General features: G+C 43.8%; 1 protein-coding gene across 1 annotated transcript in view; it reads right to left on the bottom strand.

Annotated features, from left to right (window-relative positions):
* odad2 (outer dynein arm docking complex subunit 2) overlaps positions 1 to 19,032 on the bottom strand; it is a 247,559-nt gene extending 228,527 nt beyond the window's left edge. The window contains exons 1-2 of the mRNA XM_078200227.1: positions 18,809 to 19,032; positions 6,813 to 6,973 (exon numbers count right to left, since the gene is read on the bottom strand). Of these exons, the coding sequence (XP_078056353.1) occupies positions 6,813 to 6,973; positions 18,809 to 19,032 (385 nt within the window). The remainder of the gene's footprint in view (positions 1 to 6,812; positions 6,974 to 18,808) is intronic.
* Positions 19,033 to 20,318: the final 1,286 nt, after the last annotated feature.

The raw sequence follows: 20,318 nt of genomic DNA, 5'->3' as shown, positions 1-20,318 counted from the left end.
CCTTAGTTTTGACAAAGGATATGTATTCCTGGTCTGGATTCTTGAGATGGTCAGTGTTACATCCATTCATCAATTAATAAATTTACCAGAAGATTCAGGGTCCTTTGTCCTCGGAGATGGGCCATCTCCATTGGCCAAAGCCTGCCTTTGGTAGAATCCTTTTGGATTTTGGTCCCTGAAAGCACAGGGCTGTTAATGTTTCTTCAGGGGTAACAAGATTGTGGCTGCTCTGAATGCCAGGAAGTTTCTGGTGTGCGAGTCATTGTCAGCAATGGTTTCAATCATAGTAAAGCCTTTGTCCCGTTTAAAGATTTTATAAATTAGCCATGCTGATATAAATATATATATATGTACATACTCTGGGACTATGGGGAGAAACTATTCCCAGTCATTAAAGGATTGAGAATGAGCGGGCACAGATTTAAAGTTATTGGCAAAAGAAGCAAAAACAACATGAGAAAAGATTTTAAACACAGTAAGTGGCTAGGGTCTGGAATGCATTGCCTCAGCACAGTAGAGGCTGCTTCAATTTGAAATATTCAAGTGTGAATTAGATGATTATTTGAAAATAAACCATGTGCATGGTTACAGGAAGTAGGCAAGAGAATGGCACTAGATGAAATGTTTATTCGGAGATCTGGTGCAGACATGCCGGACCGAAGGCTTCCTTCTGCACTGTAACAAATTGTGAATTGTTTCCTCCCGAAACAACTTTGTGGACGACTGCTAAAGTGGAATAACTTCTGAATCTCCACAAAAACTCTCACCTTTGGTATAAATGACCATGCATGCCCCTTGTGGAGACAAAGTCCTGTCTTCACACTGAGAATAGCCTCCATTGTGCTGTGTGGCACAACCACTGAGCTAAATGGGATTAAACAGAACTAGCAATTCAAAAATGAGCATCCACAAAGCACTGCAGGCCATTTGCAACAGAGAACTGTACTCAACCACAATACGCAACTTCATGGTCAGGCATATCCCTCACTCTACTATTAGCATTGAGCAGCACCAGACATACCTAAAAATGAGGTGATAACCTGATGAAGTTACAACACAGGACTACTTACATGCCAAACAGCATAAGTAGAAAGTAATTGACAGAGCTAAGCAATTCCGCAACCATCGACTCAGATCTAAGCTCTGCAGTCCTACCACATCCATTCGTGAATTGTGTTAGACAATTAAACAATTAACTTGAGTGGCAGGCTGCAGAAATATTCCCATCCTCAATGATGAGGGAGCCCAGAACATCAGTGCAAGACACTAGACTGAAGCATTTAAAACAACCTACAGCCACCAGAAGGAGTGGATGTCCAAACTGGCCTGCTCCTGATGTTTTCAACATCAGAGATACCAGCCTTCAGCTAATTATTATCGATGTCATGGAGATGTTACAAGATATTATGCAAGTGGAAATTAGAACTTTGGTGATAGTGCGAATATTTGACTGAAAATTCAAATACGTCACTGAGGTTATGAGCGGTCTGATTCAGCCAGTTTGTCAGGGAGAGGGATGGGATCAGTGGCTGGAGAGCAGAACTTATAATAGTGCCTGAAAATAATGGCTTTAGTGTCCCCATTACTTACGTGGAAGAAATTTTTGTTTATCCTGTACTGAATGTCAGGCAAGTAGACAATTTAGAAACAATGGAGGGGTCAAATAGAGCTGTTACTTAGGTAAAACTAGGTGTGATCAGTGCACATGTGGCAATTCACATGTTTTCAGATGTTGTTACTGAGGGACAGAGAAACAAAAGGGGCCAAAGATTAGATCCTTAGTGGAGGTAACAATGTGGAATGAGAAAAGATGCCATTGCAAGCAAAATTCTGGCTATGATTAAGTAGATAAGAATGGAACCGGCTGAGTGCAATCCAACTGAGCTGGAAAATGGCGGCAAGGTATTGGGAAAGGATGGTGGAATCTGTTGTCTCAATGTTTGACTGGAGCGGTACACCTGTCACACTGTAACACGCATCCTAAAGTGAGCTCAGGAAGGACAGAAGCCTTCGTTGAGCCCTTCTGCTCAATTGATAGTATTGATCAACACAAGTTAAGGTTTCTGTTGAAGCACCAAACTTAACTAATTATAAAAACACAAATTATACAGTGCAGAAGAAGCCATTTGGCCCATAACCTCTGTGTTGGCACTTTGAAAGAGATTGGCTCATTCACTTTTTTCCTCATTTATTTATGAGCATCTATCCAATTTCCTTTTGGAAATTATTATTGAATCTGCTTCCACCATCTTTTCACGGCAGTGCATTCCAGATCATAACTCACTGCCCATTTTTTTCCTTATCTCACTTTGGTTCTTTTACCAATTAACTGAATCTGTACCCTCTTATTATGCACCCTCTGCCACTACAGTTTCTCCTTGTTGATCATATCAAAATCCTTCATGATAATGGCAACTATCTCATAATTGTGTATTCTAATTTGCTGGGCAGTAAACAAATTTGCTAATTTGTGGAAACAGCAATTTTCACATGCCAAAAGTAAATGGAGCTTCAATTATTACTGCGGTGCTGTCAGGTGAGCCTTAAATCATACTATTCTGTATGCCCCTGCGGACTAAGGGTGCATAGGAATCACAAGGTAGGTTTGATAACTTGAACACTGGGAATTGTTTATTAAAGGTGTGCACTCATTCACAGTGAGGTCTAAGACTGCCCAACAGGGTCCCACACTGGGAGGAGCTAATTGCCCAGGGGCCACCTGATCTGTACTCTTAAAAGGGGCAGTCGACACCCCAAACCCAAACATACAATCTATATTCATACATCACCCTCCCCCCCCGCTTAAATCCACAACTTCCCAACTGAAAACATATCTACAAACAAGGAAGAACATATTTACATATTAAGACTACTAAAATCCCTTCAGACAGTACACATTGACATGAGTTGATCAGGGGATGGCAATTTTGTAGAGGTTGTTTCTTCGTTTCCGGAACCTCTTCCAGAGTAGACTCCGGGATTCTGGAAGATCCTGATGTTCAACATGAGAGTCCCTTTCTGACTGACTGCAGGTGGCTGGTGCCATTGATGCTGCATCGTCCCATGGGGTGACCAAGTCTGACGCTGAAATACTAGGATCGAGCAACCCGACTAGGACCAACATGGATGGTTCAATCATTTGTGGGGCTTCCCGCCTCTGATACAGTGCTGCGACCAACTGGTCCGCATGTCTTTTCCAAATCAGCTCATTCCTGATCTGTATTATGTAGAGTAAGAAGTTTCACAACACCAGGTTAAAGTCCAACAGGTTTATTTGGAATCACGAGCCTTCAGAGCACTGCTCGTGATTCCAAATAAACCAGTTGGACTTTAACCTAGTATTCTGAGACTTCTTACTGTGCCCACTCCAGTCCAACACTGGCATCTCCACATCATGTATTGTGTAGGACAAAGGTCCCATTTGTGCAATGGTAGCTGGTAACCACTTCTCTCCAGAAGTATAATTCCTGACCAAAGCAAATCCCCCTCTCTGAAAAGTCTTCGGGGGCGATTCTCACAAAAAAATTCTAAGTGTCGAATTCGCATGAAAACTAGAGTAAATCACATAGGTTTTTTTCAGCGAGAGTTTAAAAATGGATCTCCCACACCTTGTGCACAGCTGAGTGCACCAGCGTGAATCACTCTGAAAAGGTGGGGGTGCAGAGGCCTAGGGCATAAAGCTGAGTGGGCCACTGTACATGCACAGGCGCTATTGGTGCTGAGATCGGCACATGCACAGTGTCCCCTGTCTGCCGGCCTCCCGAATGCTGGCCAGCTCAATCGCTGGCCAGCCCTGCGACCCCCGCGTCGCCAGCTGTGCAACACCCGGGGGGGGGGGGGGGGGGGGGAATGCTGGCAGGCATTTCAGTCCCGGGCCCGCTAATGGCATTGGAATTAGGTGCTGCATACACTATGCAGTTCTGTGCCGTTTTCCCAGTGCAGAGCTGACGGTGCCGGCACTGGGAGACGCACTCAGGTCCAGATGCACCGCGCGAATCAACTGCTGCCAGAGTCTCCCAGACCGCTGCGCTAAAAATAAATCAGTGAAACGGGATGGGAGAATCACCCCCAACTTCACACTTCCTGCTCTTCTGGCTCGCTGTCCCTCTTGGTTCCGTCCAAACACACTTTGTGTTACCTACTGCCGCAGCAGGTCAAACATGGTTCTCAATTTTCGGTTGAATAGCTATGAGGACGTGTGGTATATTGTGCTACATACTCAGAAATTTATTTATCAGCCAACCTGGTGACCCCTCCCCTTGCGACAACTTCAGAGACTGTTTCAAGGTCTAAACAAATCGTTCCGCCAGACCTTCATCACCGGGTGAAACGATGCCAACCTCATGTCCGGATGCTGTGGTGCTCCATGTACTCAGCTAAATCTTCTGCCACAAACTGGGGTCCATTGTCGCTGACCACTTGTTCCAGATTACCAAACGGGGCAAATATTTCATCGAGTTTGTCTATCATTGACTCTGCCATCATGGGCTTCATAGCCATGAACTCCAGCTACTTGGAGTAAGCATCTACTCCCATTGAATCTACCATTCCACTGGCCCAGCAAAGTCAATGTAGATTCGCTGCCATGGTGATTTGGGTCATTCACATGATCCCGACTTTACTGCAATTTGTGCATCAACATTCAGCCACCGAAAATAGCTTCCTGCTATTTCTTTCAATTCGCAGTACCCTCAGGTGCCTTTGGTGCACCTGTTGCAGCAACTTTCCTCTTAATGATGGGGATCCATCCAAAACAGAAAACTCCCATCTACAGAACATATACGGCCAAAACTCTGGGTGGTTTCTACTACTACCTTCCTCTTAGGACTAGGTCTAATGCTTGGTTCATAATCTGTTTGTTCCAGATGGCATTCCACACCTGGTTAGTGGTAACTGGAAATTTATCTTCCTGTGTGAAGTATATAATTTTCAGATTCCAGCCGGGAGCATCTTTATCTCCAGGCAAAGGTAGCCTTGACAGACCATCCGCATTGCTGTGTTCCTCTGACTGACGGTACTGGTTCTCTTACGAGTAGGCTGACAGCATCAAAGCCCACCTTTGCAATCAAGCTGCCGCCATGGACAATATCCCAGTGTACGGTCCTAAGATGGATTTCACCAGCCTATGGTCTGTCAGAAGTATGCCTAGCATATACAAAGTGATAAAACTACTTGACACCAAAGACGATGCCCAAGTCTTCTTTTTCCACCTGAGCCTACTTTTACTCAGCTTTGATCTAGAAGCGAATGCTATTGATCTTTCCTCTCCGTTTGGCATGATATGAGACAGGACAGCCCCAACCACATAGGACGAGACGTCGCATACAAGCTTTCAGGTAACTTTGGGTTGAAGTGAACTAGCACTTCCAATCTCTTCAAAGCCTGCTTTACCACTAGGTGGGCCTCCTCACGTTCTCCATTTCCATGGCTATCCCTCCCCTAGCAACCGGTGCATCTTTTCAACACCATCGCCAGATCTGGAATGAATTTGCCGCAGCAATTATAAGTCCCAAAAACAACCTCAATTGAGACACATTGTCTGGTCCTGGGGCCTTCATGATGGTCTCCATCTTTTGGACACCTTGTGTAACCCATTGCTGTTAACTACATGACCCAAGTATTCAATGGAGTCCTTGTAGGCCATGCTCATGCTACCTCTTTAAGGTGTTCTCCAAGTTCTTCAAATACTCCTCCTCTGTCGAACCCATGACCAAGATATCGTCCAGATAACACTGGATTTCTCTCAATCCACTCAAGGTTTGGTTCATGGGCCTCTGAAACAAAGCCAGAGCTGATGTGATGCCAAAGGGATGTCGCTCATTTCAGAACAGGCTCCTGTGTTAGCAGCGGATGTGAATCCTTCACGACTCCCAACTGCAAATAGGCCTGCAATAGGTCCATTTTGGAGAATTTATTTCCCACTGCCTGGCCACTAATTAGGTCCTCTATGAGAGGAAGTGGGTATTGGCCCGCGCACAGGGCTGGGTTCACTGTCATTTTAAAATTCCCACAGATTCTCACCGATCCATCTGATCTCATGACTGGAAAAATTGTGATGGCTCATTGACTGGTGGTTGCTGGTTCCAATGCCCCCAGATCTACCAGCCATTCCAATTCAGCCTCCGCCTCAGGCATAATAGCATATGGTACCGGATGTGCTTTTAAACTTCTTAGACAAGCATTCGGCTTCAGCCATAATTTAACTTTGACACCCTTCATCTCTCCAAGGGTTCCTTGAAAGACATCCTTATATTTTTCCAACATGTCTTGTAACCTCGTGTTCAAGTCTTCCTGTAACCTGGAGTGTCCAAATAATGCAGGGTAGTCGCCTTTCACTACATATAGTAACATTTCTGCACATTGGTCCCTCAACTGTGCCTTCACCAATACATAACCCTTGAGGATACCACGGTTCTCCCTTCCAGTTCAGGGAGAACCCAGAACCAATCGGCTTCACCTTGTACCAGTTAGGTCTAAGGCTGCCCAACAGGGTCCGACACTGTGGGAAACTAATTGCCCAAGGGTCACCTGACCAGTACTCTTAAAAACGGGCAGTCCTCACCCCAAATCCCAACATACAATATATATATACATCACACCTACAAATATGATTATCATGGCCAGAATTTTCAAGACAACACTTAATTTTTGCAAAACATTTTTAGAAGCTTACTACCTCGATTAGTGCCAAAACATCAAGTGAGGCTTAGATTTCAAAAATAAATACTTCCAAAAGGATTACATAGACATATATAAATAAGGCAGAACATAATATCCCTTCTGCAACATGGAAGCTATTAAATAGAACTGACCTTCCAGACAAGCTTGTGTTTCCTTCAGTTTGTCCTTCTGAGCTACTTCTAGTAGTTTGGCTAGCTGGTTGAAAGTGAACACTTTGATGACACCAGTAGAAGCATCAAAAATCAGCAAGGGATTTCCATCTATATTTTCTTTTGATACAACAGTTTTTTTGCTGTGATGACAAAAGAAGGAAATTAAAATAAAAAGTTGCAGATTGTGTATCTTTCTTCATCCAACTCACAATCTAATTGGGCAATGAGTACTGTTAATGTCAGAGGATTTAAAACAATAGCAGTTAATATTTTGTGCAAACTACAGAATTGTTTCCAGATAATTGCCGTTATTAGATTGTTAAAATGGTTAGGTGTGATTTGAAAACATCAATAAAGACCCAGTTTTTATGTATCAAAGTCCATCACCTGGAGATTAGCATACATTTACCATAAGCACTGTTATGCACCCTTGGCAACTGGCTCAAAATTGAAAATAAACCAGGCATAGAAGCAGATTATCTGCTCGAAAAAGATACGAGGAAAAGGCGGTGGAAAAAATGGTGCATAAATAACCCATAAATTATGGAAAAATTGTTTTGGCCATTGTAATAATTGCGAGGCTCTGCAATTACTTAGCAGGAGAAAGTAATTGATTTATTTATTCGGAAAGTGCTATTTACAAGAGAGGACAACAAAGACCACCATAACTCTAGAGGATCAACTGCCGAGCTCAATCACCAATCTCCAATTGCTGACCTTCAACTACTGCAATACAAGCTTGGACTCGTACTCCATCTCCGCAGAACTGCCACTCTGGCTCCTGAACTTGCACTGTACTACTATGTATCACGCTCTACTGCACTAAAAGATCTCCCTCCTCCTGCTCTATTGCACTACAACATCTTCCTCCCCTTTTTAAGTTCTTTACAAATTTATGAAGAGTCAATTATTTACACAAATAGACAATAAAATGATCTTACAAAATGTTTGGATAATACAGAATAGCTTTTCAAAACTTCAGTCCATCAGGAGATTTCCTACTTCTCTGAGAACATCTCAGTTCCCTGGCCAGTTCTGCTCAATTGACGAACCTATTCCTCCTATTGCATCAGCCAGGGTCCAATGGTGGGCTTTACTTCTAGCAGCATACAACTACATGTTCCAACATAAACCAAGTACCAAAATGTCAAACGCAGCTGCTCCAAGTCATTTTCCTCTGCCTCAAACAATATCATCACCAACAGTACGACAAGAAATAGTGTTAGCCCTCAACATCTTGGATATGTTGCCGGTATCATCAAAGCAAATCCAGAATTGGACACAGCCCTGTCCAGAGTAAAGCGGATGGTTTTCTATGGATGGCACTTCGACTTGTTGGACCAATTCAAACTTTTCTAACTCCAAAGACAAATTGAACTGTGAGGACGGAGTGTTACTGTGGGGATCTGGTGTATTCGTTCCTGGCCTAACAAGTGGAACATTACTGCAATGTCTTGAGTAGCGCTTAATTGTTTTACAGTTGCAGGAGATGCACTAGTGCAGACATCTGCTCCAGTTTCCATGGGGATAACACAAATCCCTTCCTCTGAAATAAACGGTCCCACTGAAATTAGCGCTATTGAAAGAATGTTGATATATGATACAAACATTCAGAAACATCTCTGTTTCTCTTTTTCTCATGTGGGCGACATATTTCCTTACTTTTCTTCCTTGAATGTCAATCAAATAGGGAACCGGGCCTCTTTGTTATGATTTTCCTGGGGACCCAGGCTGAACCAAATTTAAAGTTCCTAACAAATACTCAGTCATCTACCTTGAGGCCTATCACCCTTAACAGTATCATGATATCCATTTTGTATACCTGCTTTCATTTCCACCTTCACTGCCAAATTTGTAAACACTAAGTCAAGTCTTAGTAGTAATGTGTGGTGTTGTCCTGTCAGTGCGAGGTTATCCACTTTGGTAGCAATAATAGGATGCCAGATTGTTACTTGAATGGATGTAAATTGAGAAAGGTGGATATTCAGCAAGACCTTGGTGTCCTCGTGCTTCAGTGGCTGAAAGTAAGTGCACAGGTGCAGTAGGCAGTAAAGAAGGCAAAAGGTATGTTGGCCTTCATAGTGAGGGGATTTGAGTATAGGAATAGTGAAGTTTTATGGCAATTTTATAGGGCATTAGTGAGGCCACATCTGGAGTATTGTGTGCAGTTTTGGTGTTCTCATCTGAGGGAGAGGGAGTATAGTGAAGGTTTACCAGGTTGATTCCTGGGATGGCAGGCCTGTCATATAGGGAGAGAGTAAGTTGGTTAGGATTGTATTCATTGGAGTTTAGAAGAGTGGGAGGGGATCTCATAGAAACTTAGAAAATTCTAACAGGGTAGATTCAGAAATATGGTTCCCAATGGTGGGGGTGTCCAGAACCAGCTTTTAAGTTTAAGTTTATTTATTAGTGCCACAAGTAGGCTTACATTAACACTGCAATGAAGTTATTGTGAAAATCCCCAAGTCACCATACTCCGGCACCTGTTCAGATATGCTGAGGGAGAACTTAGCATGGCCAATGCACCTAACCAGCACGTCTTTTGGACTGTGGGAGGAAACTGGAGCACATGGAGGAAACCTACGCAGAAACAGGAAGATTGTGCAGACTCCACACAGTCAGGTATTTAAGGCAGGAATTAAACTCGGGTCCCTGGCACTGTAAGGTAACAGTGCTAACCACTGTGCCACCATGCTGTCTAAGGGGTAAACCTTTTAGAGCTGAGATGAGGAGAAATTTCTTCACCTAGAGGGTGGTGAATGTGTGGAATTCACAATCACAAAAAGTAGTTGAGGCCAAAATGTGTGATTTCAAGAAGAAATTAGACATAGCTCTTGGGACTAAAGGGATCAAGGTATATGGTTGGGGGGAGAGGTGGGGGGTGCAGAATCAGGATATTGAATTTGATGATCTGCCATGATCATAATGAATGGTGGAGCAGGCTCGAAGGGCCGAATGGTCTACTCCTGCTTCTAGTATCTATGTTAAGTCAGGAAGAATTCAGCAAGCTTTAATCGTAATGGTGTGTCTGGCTGTTTCTTTAATCACAGACTTCAAAGTCTGGACAGCTCTTTCTGCTAAGTCATTTGAGGCTGGGTGATGAGGTGATGTGCACAAATGTTCTGTTCCATTATTTTTCATAAAATGCTGAAATTCTGCTCCTGTAGAGGCAGTTCTATTTTCAGAGTCCAAAACTTCTGGCAGGCCACACGCAACAAATATTTGTTGTAGTTTTTCAATCGTTGCGGATTAAATTATTGTTTTAATTTCATGAATACTGAGCCATTTGGAATGGGCATCAATAATGATTAGGAACATAATGCCCATAAAAGGACCAGCAATATCCACATGTACCCATGCCCAAGGTCGGCCAGGCCACTCGCATGGGTGCAAGTGAGCCGAAGGAGGTCGTGTTTGTTGCGATTGGCATTTATCACAACGCTTTACCAGATTTTCAATATCTTTATCAATGCCTAGCCACCAAAGATAACTTCTTGTGAGCATTTTCATTTTAGTCTGACCTGGGTGAGTTGTGTAATCCTTGTCGGAATGTTCCTCTTGCTGGGCCAGGAACCACTACTCTAGACTCCCGCAATAGCATTCCGTCCTCACAGTTTAATTTGTCTTTGCAGAGTTGGAAAGGTCCGAATTTGTCCAACAAGTCAAAGTGCCATCCATGAAAAGCCATCCGCCTTACTCTGGACAGGGCTGGGTCTCTGAGTTCAATTCCAGATTTGCTTTGATAATATGGCAGGGTATCCAAGAGGTTGAGGGCTAACACTATTTCTTGTAGTATTGTTGGTGGTGATGTTGTTCGAGGCAGAGTAAGATGGCTTAGAGCATCTGCATTTGATATTTTGGAACTAGGCTTATGTTGGAGCACGTAGTTGTAGACTGCGAGATGTAAAGCCCACCATTGGACTCTGGCTGATGCAATAGGAGGAATAGGTTTGTCTTTGCTTGTGATTGGTGATGATCACGAAGTGGCGCCCGTAAACATACTGGTGGAATTTTTAAACTTTTAACTTTCTCAATTTGGGAGTATTTTCTCTTGTCATTAATGTTCTTAACGCAAAAGTGATGGGCTGTTCTACACCATCTTCAATTCTATGAAACAAAACTACGCCTATGCCTACTGATGAAGCATCACACGTTAAAATTATTTCTCTTTTTCGGTTGAAATGGACCAATAAATCTGAAGGTTGTAAAGCAAATTTAACTTGTTCCAAAGTAAGTTGTGATTCACTCCAATACTAATGTTGATTTTTGTTTAAGTGTAATAGTGCCAGTAATGTTGATAGATTTGGTATAAATCTATCATAATTAACAATGCCCCCAAAAAATTTCAGTTCTGACATTTCTAGGTGCTGGTGCTTCCTTTACAGCTTTTATTTTATCTTCAAGAGAATGTAGCCCCTTGACATCAACTTTAAATCCAAGGTAAGTGACTTTATGGGCCCAAAAGGTACATTTTCCTCTTTTAAATCTCACGCTCTATGAATCTCTTGAGCACTTCTTCAAAGTTTGCCAAATGCTCTTCTGGGGAAATGCCTGTTAGTAAAACATCATCTAGGTCTACCACAACTTTAGATACGTCTTACAATAAACTTTCCACGGAGCATTGAAAAATAGTGCATGCTGAAGACACACCAAAAGATTAACGGGTATATTGAAATAACTCTTGTGGACATTAATCAGAACAAATTTTCTTGAATCTCATCCAATTCTAATTGTTGATAAGCACGATTCATGACTAGTTTTGCATGTTAGACGTCCCGCTAATTTTGCATAAAAGATCCTCAAGTTTTGGGATTGGATTTCTGTCCAGCTGGACTGTGCTTGATTGATAATTAATTTGTAGTCTCCACAAATGTGGACAGTCCTATCTGATTTTAGTATGGGTATGATGGAGGCAGTCCATTCAAAAAGACTGTATTGGCCTTATGATTCCTAATTCTTCCAAACGTCTATAAGTTATATCCTGACTTTTTGATGTTAAGCATAAGGCATGAGAGAGCTCTAAAAAAATTTGGGGTAGCATCAGAATTGATGTAAATTTTAGCCTCAACTCCCTGAATTCTGTCCAATTCATTTTGGAAAAAATTTGGGTTTTTTTTTAGAACTTCTTGTGAACTACCATCAGATACACTGAATATATCTTCAGTACCTGTATCTGAGGTCACCATTGCAGATGTCAGAGCAGCTTTTTCGAAGGTCAACTCATGGAAAGTGACTGGCCCAGATGGGGGTACCTGGATGGGCACTCAGATCCTGCGCAGACCAGCTAGCGGGGGTACTCGCAGACATCTTCAACCTCTCTTTACAACAATCTGAGGTCCCTATCTGCTTCAAGAAAACAACCATCATTCCAGTATCAAAACAAAGCCAGGCAGCGTGCCTTAATGACCGTCGTCCAGTGGCTCTGACATCCATCATTATGAAGTGCTTCGAAAGGCTAGTCATGGCACGAATCAGTTCCAGCCTCCCGGACTGTCTGGATCCACTACAGTTCGCCTACCGCCGCAACAGGTCCACAGCAGACGCCATTTCCCTGGCTCTGCACTCAACCTAGATAACAAAGACACCTATGTCAGACTCCTATTTATTGACTACAGCTCAGCCTTCAACACCATTATTCCTACAAAACTCATCTCGAAACTCTGTGGCCTGGGTCTCGGCTCCTCCTTCTGCGACTGGATCCTGAACTTCCTAACCCACAGATCACAATCAGTAAGGATAGGCAACAACACCTCCTCCACAATCATCCTCAACACTGATGCCCCACAAGGCCATGTTCTCAGCCAGCTACTATACTCCTTATACACCTATGACTGTGTGGCCAAATCCCCCTCCAACTTGATTTTCAAGTTTGCTGACGACACCATTGTATTGGGTCGGATCTCAAAGAATGAAGAGACATAGTATAGGAACGAGATAGAGAATCTGGTGAACTGGTGCAGCGACAATAATCTCTCCCTCAATGTCAACAAAGCAAAGGAGATTGTCATTGACTTCAGGAAGCATAGAGGAGAAAGCGTAGAGCAGCATGTCACTGTCTACATCAACGGGGATGAAGTAGAAAAGGTCGAGAGCTTCAAGCTTTTAGGTGTCCAGATCACCAACAACCTGTCTTGGTCTCCCCATACTGACAATATCGTTAAGAAAGCCCACCAACGTCGGTACTTTCTCAAGACGCGAAGGAAATTTGGCATATCAGCTATGACTCTCACCAACTTTTACAGGTCACCATAGAAAGCATTCTTTCTGGTTGTATCACAGCTTGGTATAGCTCCTGCTTTGCCCAAGACCGCAAGAAACTACAAAGGTCGTGAATGTAGCCCAATCCATCACGCAAACCAGCCTCCCATCCATTGACTCTGTCTACACTTCCCACTGCCTCGGCAAAGCAGCCAGCATAATTAAGGACCCCACGCACCCCGGACATACTCTCTTCCATCTTCTTCCGTTGGGAAAAAGTTGCCAACCGACTCAAGAACAGCTTCTTCCCTGCTGCCACCAGACTTTTGAATGGACCCACCTTGCACTAAGTTGATCTTTTTCTCCACCCTAGCTATGATTGTAACGCTATATTCTGCACTCTCTCATTTCCTTCTCTATGAACGGCATGCTTGGTCTGTACAGCACGCAAGAAACAATATTTTTCACTGCAGGCTAATACATGTGATAATGATCAATCAAATCAAATAAATCAAATCAAAGATGTCTCGCCAATTTAGCTTTACTTGACGTAATCAATCTTGTCCCTACCTACCTAGGCTTATATATAGGCTTACCTATAACCCTCAATCCTATTAAGTCCCATGTACTCATCCAGAAGTCTCTTAAAAGACCCTATCAAGTTTGCCTCCACCACCACTGACGGCAGCCGATTCCACTCACCCACCACCCTCTCAGTGAAAAACTTACCCCTGACATCTCCTCTGTACCTACTCCCCAGCACCTTAAACCTGTGTCCTCTCGTAGCAGCCATTTCAGCCCTGGGAAAAAGCCTCCGAGAATCCACCCGATCTATACCTCTCGACATCTTGTACACCTCTATCAGGTCACCCCTCATCCTTCGTCTCTCCAAGGAGAAAAGACCAAGCTCCCTCAACCTATCCTCATAAGGCATGCCAACCAATCCAGGCAACATCCTTGTAAATCTTCTCTGCACCCTTTCAATAATTTCCACATCACTCCTGTAATGGGGCGACCAGAACTGAGCACAGTACTCCAAGTGGGGTCTGACGAGGGTCTTATAAAGCTGCATCATTATCTCCCGACTCCTAAACTCAATCCCTCGATTGATGAAGGCCAGCACACCATACGCCTTCTTAACCACCTCCTCTACCTGCGAGGCCGATTTAAGAGTCCTATGGACCCGGACCCCAAGGTCCTTCTGATCCTCTACACTGCTAAGAGTCTTACCCTTGATATTATCCTCCTTCATCCCCTTTGACCTGCCAAAATGGACCACTACACATTTATCCGGGTTGAAGTCCATCTGCCACTTCTCCGCCCAGTCTTGCATTCTATCTATGTCACGCTGCAGCTTCTGACATCCCTCCAACCTATCCACAACACCACCAACCTTCGTGTCGTCGGCAAACTTACCAACCCATCCCTTCACTTCCTCATCCAGGTCATTTATGAAAATGACAAACAGCAAGGGTCCCAGAACAGATCCCTGGGGCACTCCACTGGTGACTGACCTCCATTCAGAAAAAGACCCATCTACAACCACTCTCTGCCTTCTGCAGACAAGCCAGTTCTGGATCCACAAGGCAACAGCCCCTTGGATCCCATGCCCTCTCACTTTCTCGAGAAGTCTTGCATGGGGGACCTTATCGAATGCCTTGCTGAAGTCCATGTAAACCACATCTACCGCTTTTCCTTCGTCAATGTGTTTAGTCACATTTTCAAAGAACTCCACCAGGCTCGTAAGGCACAATTTTCCTTTGACAAAGCCGTGCTGACTACTTTTGAGCATACTAAATGTTCATAAATCCTGTCCCTCAGGATCTTCTCCATCAACTTACCAACCACTGAGGATAGACTCACTGGTCGGTAATTTCCTGGGCTATCCCTATTCCCTTTCTTGAATATAGGAACCACATCCACAATCCTCCAATCCTCCGGAACCTCTCCCGTCTCCATCGACGACGCAAAGATCATCACCAGAGGCTCTGCAATCTCTTCCCTCGCCTCCCACAGTAACCTGGGGTACATCCCATCCGGCCCCGGCGACTTATCTATCTTGATGCTATTCAAAATTTCCAACACATCCTCTTTCTTAATGTCCACATACTCAAATCTTTTCAGTCCACCTCAATCCTGTAGTACAACCACCCAGGTCTTTTTCCACCGTGAATACCGAGGTAAAATATTCATTAAGCACCTCTGCTATTTCTTCCGGTTCCGTACAGACTTTCTCACCTTCACATTTTATAGGTCCTATTCCTTCACATCTCATCCTTTTACTCTTCACATATTTATAGAACGCCTTAGGGTTCTCCTTAATCTTACCTGCCAAGGCCTTCTCGTGACCCCTTCTGGCTCTCCTAATTTCTTTCTTAAGTCCCTTCCTACAAGCCGTATACTCATCTAGATCCCTATCATCGCCTAGCTCTCTGAACCTTTTGTACGCTTTCCTTTTCTTTTTGACTAGGTTCAGCGCAGCTTTCGTGCACCATGGTTCCCATAACCTACCAAAACCTCCCTGTCTCATCGGAACGTTGTCATGCAGAACTCCAGACAAACATTCCTTGAAAATCTGCCACCTTACTTCAGTACTTTTCCTTGAGAATACCTCCTTCCAATTTACGCCTCTAATCTCCTGCCTGATGGCTTCATATTTCCCCTTACTCCAGATAAACACTTTCCTAGCTTGCCTGATCCTATCTCTTTCCAATGCTAGCATAAAGGAGATAGAGTTATGATCACTATCCCCAAGATGCTCCCCCACTGAGAGATCCGACACCTGTCCAGGCTCATTAGCCAGTACCAGATTGAGTACAGCCTCTCCTCTTGTAGGCTTATCCTACATGCTGTGTCAGGAAACCCTCCTGAACACACCTAACAAACTCCTCCCCATCCAAACACCTTACCCTAGGGATATTCCAATCGATGTTTGGGAAATTAAAGTCTCTCATCACGACAACCCTGTTATTACTATATCTCTCCAGGATCTGTTTCCCTATCTGCTCTTCAACATCCCTGTTACTATTGGGCGGCCTGTAGAAAACACCCAGCAAAGTTATCGACCCCTTCCCGCTCCGAACTTCCACCCACAGAGACTCCATAGACAATCCCTCCACGGCTTCCACCTTCTCTACAGCTGTGACACTATCCCTGATCAGCAGTGCCACTCCCCCCCCTCTTTTGCCTCCCTCTCTGTCCTTTCTGAAACATCTGAAACCCGGCACCTGAAGTATCCAGTCCTGCCACCATATCACACTTCCAAGCATCGATTCTAATTGCTGAATTACTTAAGGGATTGAACTCTGCCTTGAAGGTATTTAAATGTTTGCTCCCCTAAGATGGTGACAGAAGTACCGATATCTACTTCCATGCTTAATAGCCACCATTTACCGAAGGTACAGTTCCAGTAGGATCTGATTTACTCCTTTTAACATTATTCAATTGATATATCTCAGATTCCTCTTCTGACTCATATTCTATATTATGTACTGGAGTCCAGGTCTTTTTTTGTTTAAACATACCCTATTTGACTCGGATGTGGCCTTTCCAATTGTTCAGTTTAGTTTACTTATTAGTGTCACAAGTAGGTTTACATTAACACTGCAATGAAGTTACTGTAAAAATCCCCTAGTCGCTACAGTCCCGCGCCTGTTTGGGTACACTGAGGGAAAATTTAGCATGGCCAATGCACCTTATCAGTCTTTTGGACTGTGGGAAGAAACCAGAATACCCGGAGGAAACCCATGCAGACATAGGGAGAATGTGCAGGCTCACAACAGACAGCAACCCAAGCCAGGAATTGAACCCAGGTTCGTGGTGCTGTGAGCCAACAGTGCTAACCATTGTGCCACTATGCCACCTGCAGCCAAATCAGATAGAATCCCAGAACTTACATTTTCCCTGGGAGTGATCTCCCCCACATCTATAACATTTGTCAGAAATTCTGGTTTGTTAACCCGTTTTCTTTTTCTTCTGTCCCCTGCCTTGCCCATTGAGTTTCTGTTCTGTCCCTTCTGCACCATCAACTCTGTTCTCTCGACTTTCCAAAGTTTTGCGCCATAGCTGATTCACTTCACCTGTAATTCAAGAGTGCCTCTCTCCATACTTTCAATCACCTGAACTATTTCCATGGCTTTCTCTAAGGAAATCTTATCCTCTGTCAATAGTTTTTTTTGCATATTAAGTTACTTACACTACAAACTAATCTGTCTCGCAGCATGTCACTCGACGAAGGCCCAAATTCGCATGGCTCAGTAAATTTGCTAAGTCTTGCCATATATGTCGCAATCGACTCCCCTGGTCCCTTACAGCAGAGTTAAACTTTAAATATTGCATGATGATCGACAGTCTAGGGATGTAATGATCCTTAAGCAAAGCTATGAGGTGGTCAAAAATCTTAGTTTCTGGAGATGTTAAATTTCTAATAAGGTCATAAGTTTGAGTTCCACAAACCATAAGCAGGATGACCTTTTGCTCATCTTCTCCTGTAATTTCATTAGCAGGGAAGAAATAGCAGAATCTTTCAATATATTGAGCCCAATGTTCAGTCTCTCGGTCAAAAGGATTGATTTTCCCCAAAAAGAGGCATTTTTTTAAACTTACTGTTGCTGCAGAGAATTTTTTGTACAATAGGCAGACTTTCTTCTGCCCTTGATTCCAGATGGTGACTGTCATCCCGATTTACCTTGTTGCCAAAATGTAATAATTACAAGTCCCTACAATTACTTGGCAGGAGAAAGCAATTTATTTATTCAGAAAGAACTATTTACAAAGAAGGACAATGAAGACATCCATACTCTTCAACTCCCAAGGATCAACTGCCAAGCTCAACCACCAATCTTGAACAGCCGCCCTTCAACCGCCGCAACACAAGCTTGGACTCGTGCCTCATCTCTGCAGAACGAGAGTTTAGACTCATGTTCAACTGCCACTCCGTGCTCCTAAACTTGTGCTATACCAATAGCATGGTGGCACAGTGGTTATCACTGCTGCCTCACAGCACCAGGGATCCGGCTTGGGTCACTGTCTGCGCGAAGTCTGCACGTTCTCCCAGTGTCTGTATGGGTTTCCTCTGGGTGCTCCCATTTCCTCCCAGTCTGAAAGATGTGCTGGTTAGGTGCATTGCCCATGCTAAAGTCTCCCTCAGTGTACCCAAGCAGGCACAGGAATGTGGCGACTAGGGCATTTTCACAGTAACTTAATTGCAGTGTTAATGTAAGCCTACTTGTGACATTAATAAATAAACTTCAAAAAACTACCGCTGCTGCTGTGTAAAAAAACTATAACCACACTGAACTTCCTAACAAACTTGAAATAAAAAATGTATAATGAAACTATTCAGTTTTAATATTTTAAATAAATACCTGTTGCAATTAAACAATATATTGATAGTGAAAAGGTTGAGACGTAAATAGAGAAGAATTGCATAAATCATAATTGATTCTAAAAGGGAGAACCAAACATAAAAGTTGGCCCTTATTCTCGAAATATTCACAATGAATTTGCGGCAGGCTTGCGGCCACAGCATGTTATAACTAGTTACTCGTGTTTCATTTGCTGTGAGTGGGTTTTATCAGGTGCCATATCTATTCGACATAGCCAAATGTTATACCCACCACCCTACCAGCATCCCAGTAACTGCAGTTCTTAGAACTGAATTCCAGTTTCCAGATCCCCTGGAAATCAACGCATGCCAACGTTATACGTCTTGCTTGAATGCACAACTCCGTCGGTATAAAAGCAGCAGCACACATCCTAATTACTCTGGAACCCACCTGGTTTGATAATCTGCCCCAAAGGCCGATATGTCCAAATCTGACTTCCATTCAAGAGGTTCTCGAAACATTAAAGCTGCTTCCTGTGGCTGCTTGGAATTAACATACTCCACAAATTTAATAATGCTGTTTAGCAGGGAGACGTTGAGAGGGGTAAATTCTAACTTGCCGACCCCGATGCCAGCCGCCGTCCATTGAGCTGCTCGAGTCAACGCTACGCCCATGTCGACCAGTGGCTACAAACCAAACGAAAAAGACATGGGCGAAGTTAATAGGGGACCAAAGGGATTGTTAAAATTTGTTTTCTCAACCCGTTCCTACTTGCATAGGATAAACATAAATAAATGATCCCAAAACATCCCAGGGACGGGTGAACTGAGTGAGATAGCTTGACGCACTTTGTCCTGTCCTCTTCCATATCTAATTAACTCTCAAGGTCCAGCAGCAAAAGCGTCCTGTTACCATTCGCGATGCAATACTTACTTTTTATTGTTCTACCAGTATCGATGCATGTTTTTGAAAAAAAATATATGAATGGTTCGAAGTTAAAACCTACCGCGTTGAGGATCAAATCAGGATGGTGTCCATTTTCTCACCACCCCCCTTTTTCTAACCACTAAGTTTAGACATGTTAACCGGTCCTTTCAAGCTGTCTTGCACGCTGTCGATCTGACTGTTCGTGGTGATCACGCTGGGCCCGGCGCTGGAGGAAGGAAAACCCCGACATCCAGCCCTCTCTCTGTTCCCTTCCTTTCCCCTCCCCTCAATCCCAACCCGGGGGCACTCTCACAACCCCAGCAGGCGCGAATAAGCGAACCATAGCCCAAGCGCCATGCAGATAACAAGCCTCACTTTATTTAAGGTAGAAACACCCAAACTGAAAACACGTCCGAGCTGAGCCGAGCCGGCCTCCCCCGTCCCCTGTCCGGCCGCAGCGGTGTGAGCGGTTACCATGGAGACCAGCGGGCGTCGCCGTTGCTAGGCTACCACTCCAAACAACCGACCGGCCTCCTGCGGTCGAGGCGCGAGGGGGCGGTCACGAGATGGGGGGGGGGGGAGTAACGGCCGCGGCTGTAAACCGGCTGGAACCAGTGTGAGCAGGTCCCAGTCTGGGTGTCTGTCACAGCAGATGTACATTGTGTGAACCCCCACTCAACAATCCAACAGCGAGGGCAAAAACAAAGTAAAAATTTTATTTTTTTTAACCCCTGGCCAGGGTGAAAGCCTTGAGACGGGGATGTGATGTTTTAAAAAATGACTTGGAAAAATGATAGAATTAATAGGAAGAATAATGCATCAACTGTTAAGATAGGGTAGAGTTTATAATTAGTTGGAACAACAATGAAGCTACTGTTAATGGGTTTCTTGAGCGAATGGAGAGTTGTGACTCTTTGTGAGATCGAGGATCAGAATTTAATTGTGAGTGGTAGAAAATGTTGAATCTTCTGAGGCTTTAAGGTCCAATTATTATAATGTCATCTCACGGACATGGCGAGGTTTGGAGGCAGCA

The sequence above is a fragment of the Mustelus asterias genome, chromosome 2 (assembly GCF_964213995.1).
Source record: "Mustelus asterias chromosome 2, sMusAst1.hap1.1, whole genome shotgun sequence".
Lineage (NCBI taxonomy): Eukaryota > Metazoa > Chordata > Chondrichthyes > Carcharhiniformes > Triakidae > Mustelus > Mustelus asterias.
This window is presented reverse-complemented; position numbering and strand designations above follow the sequence as displayed.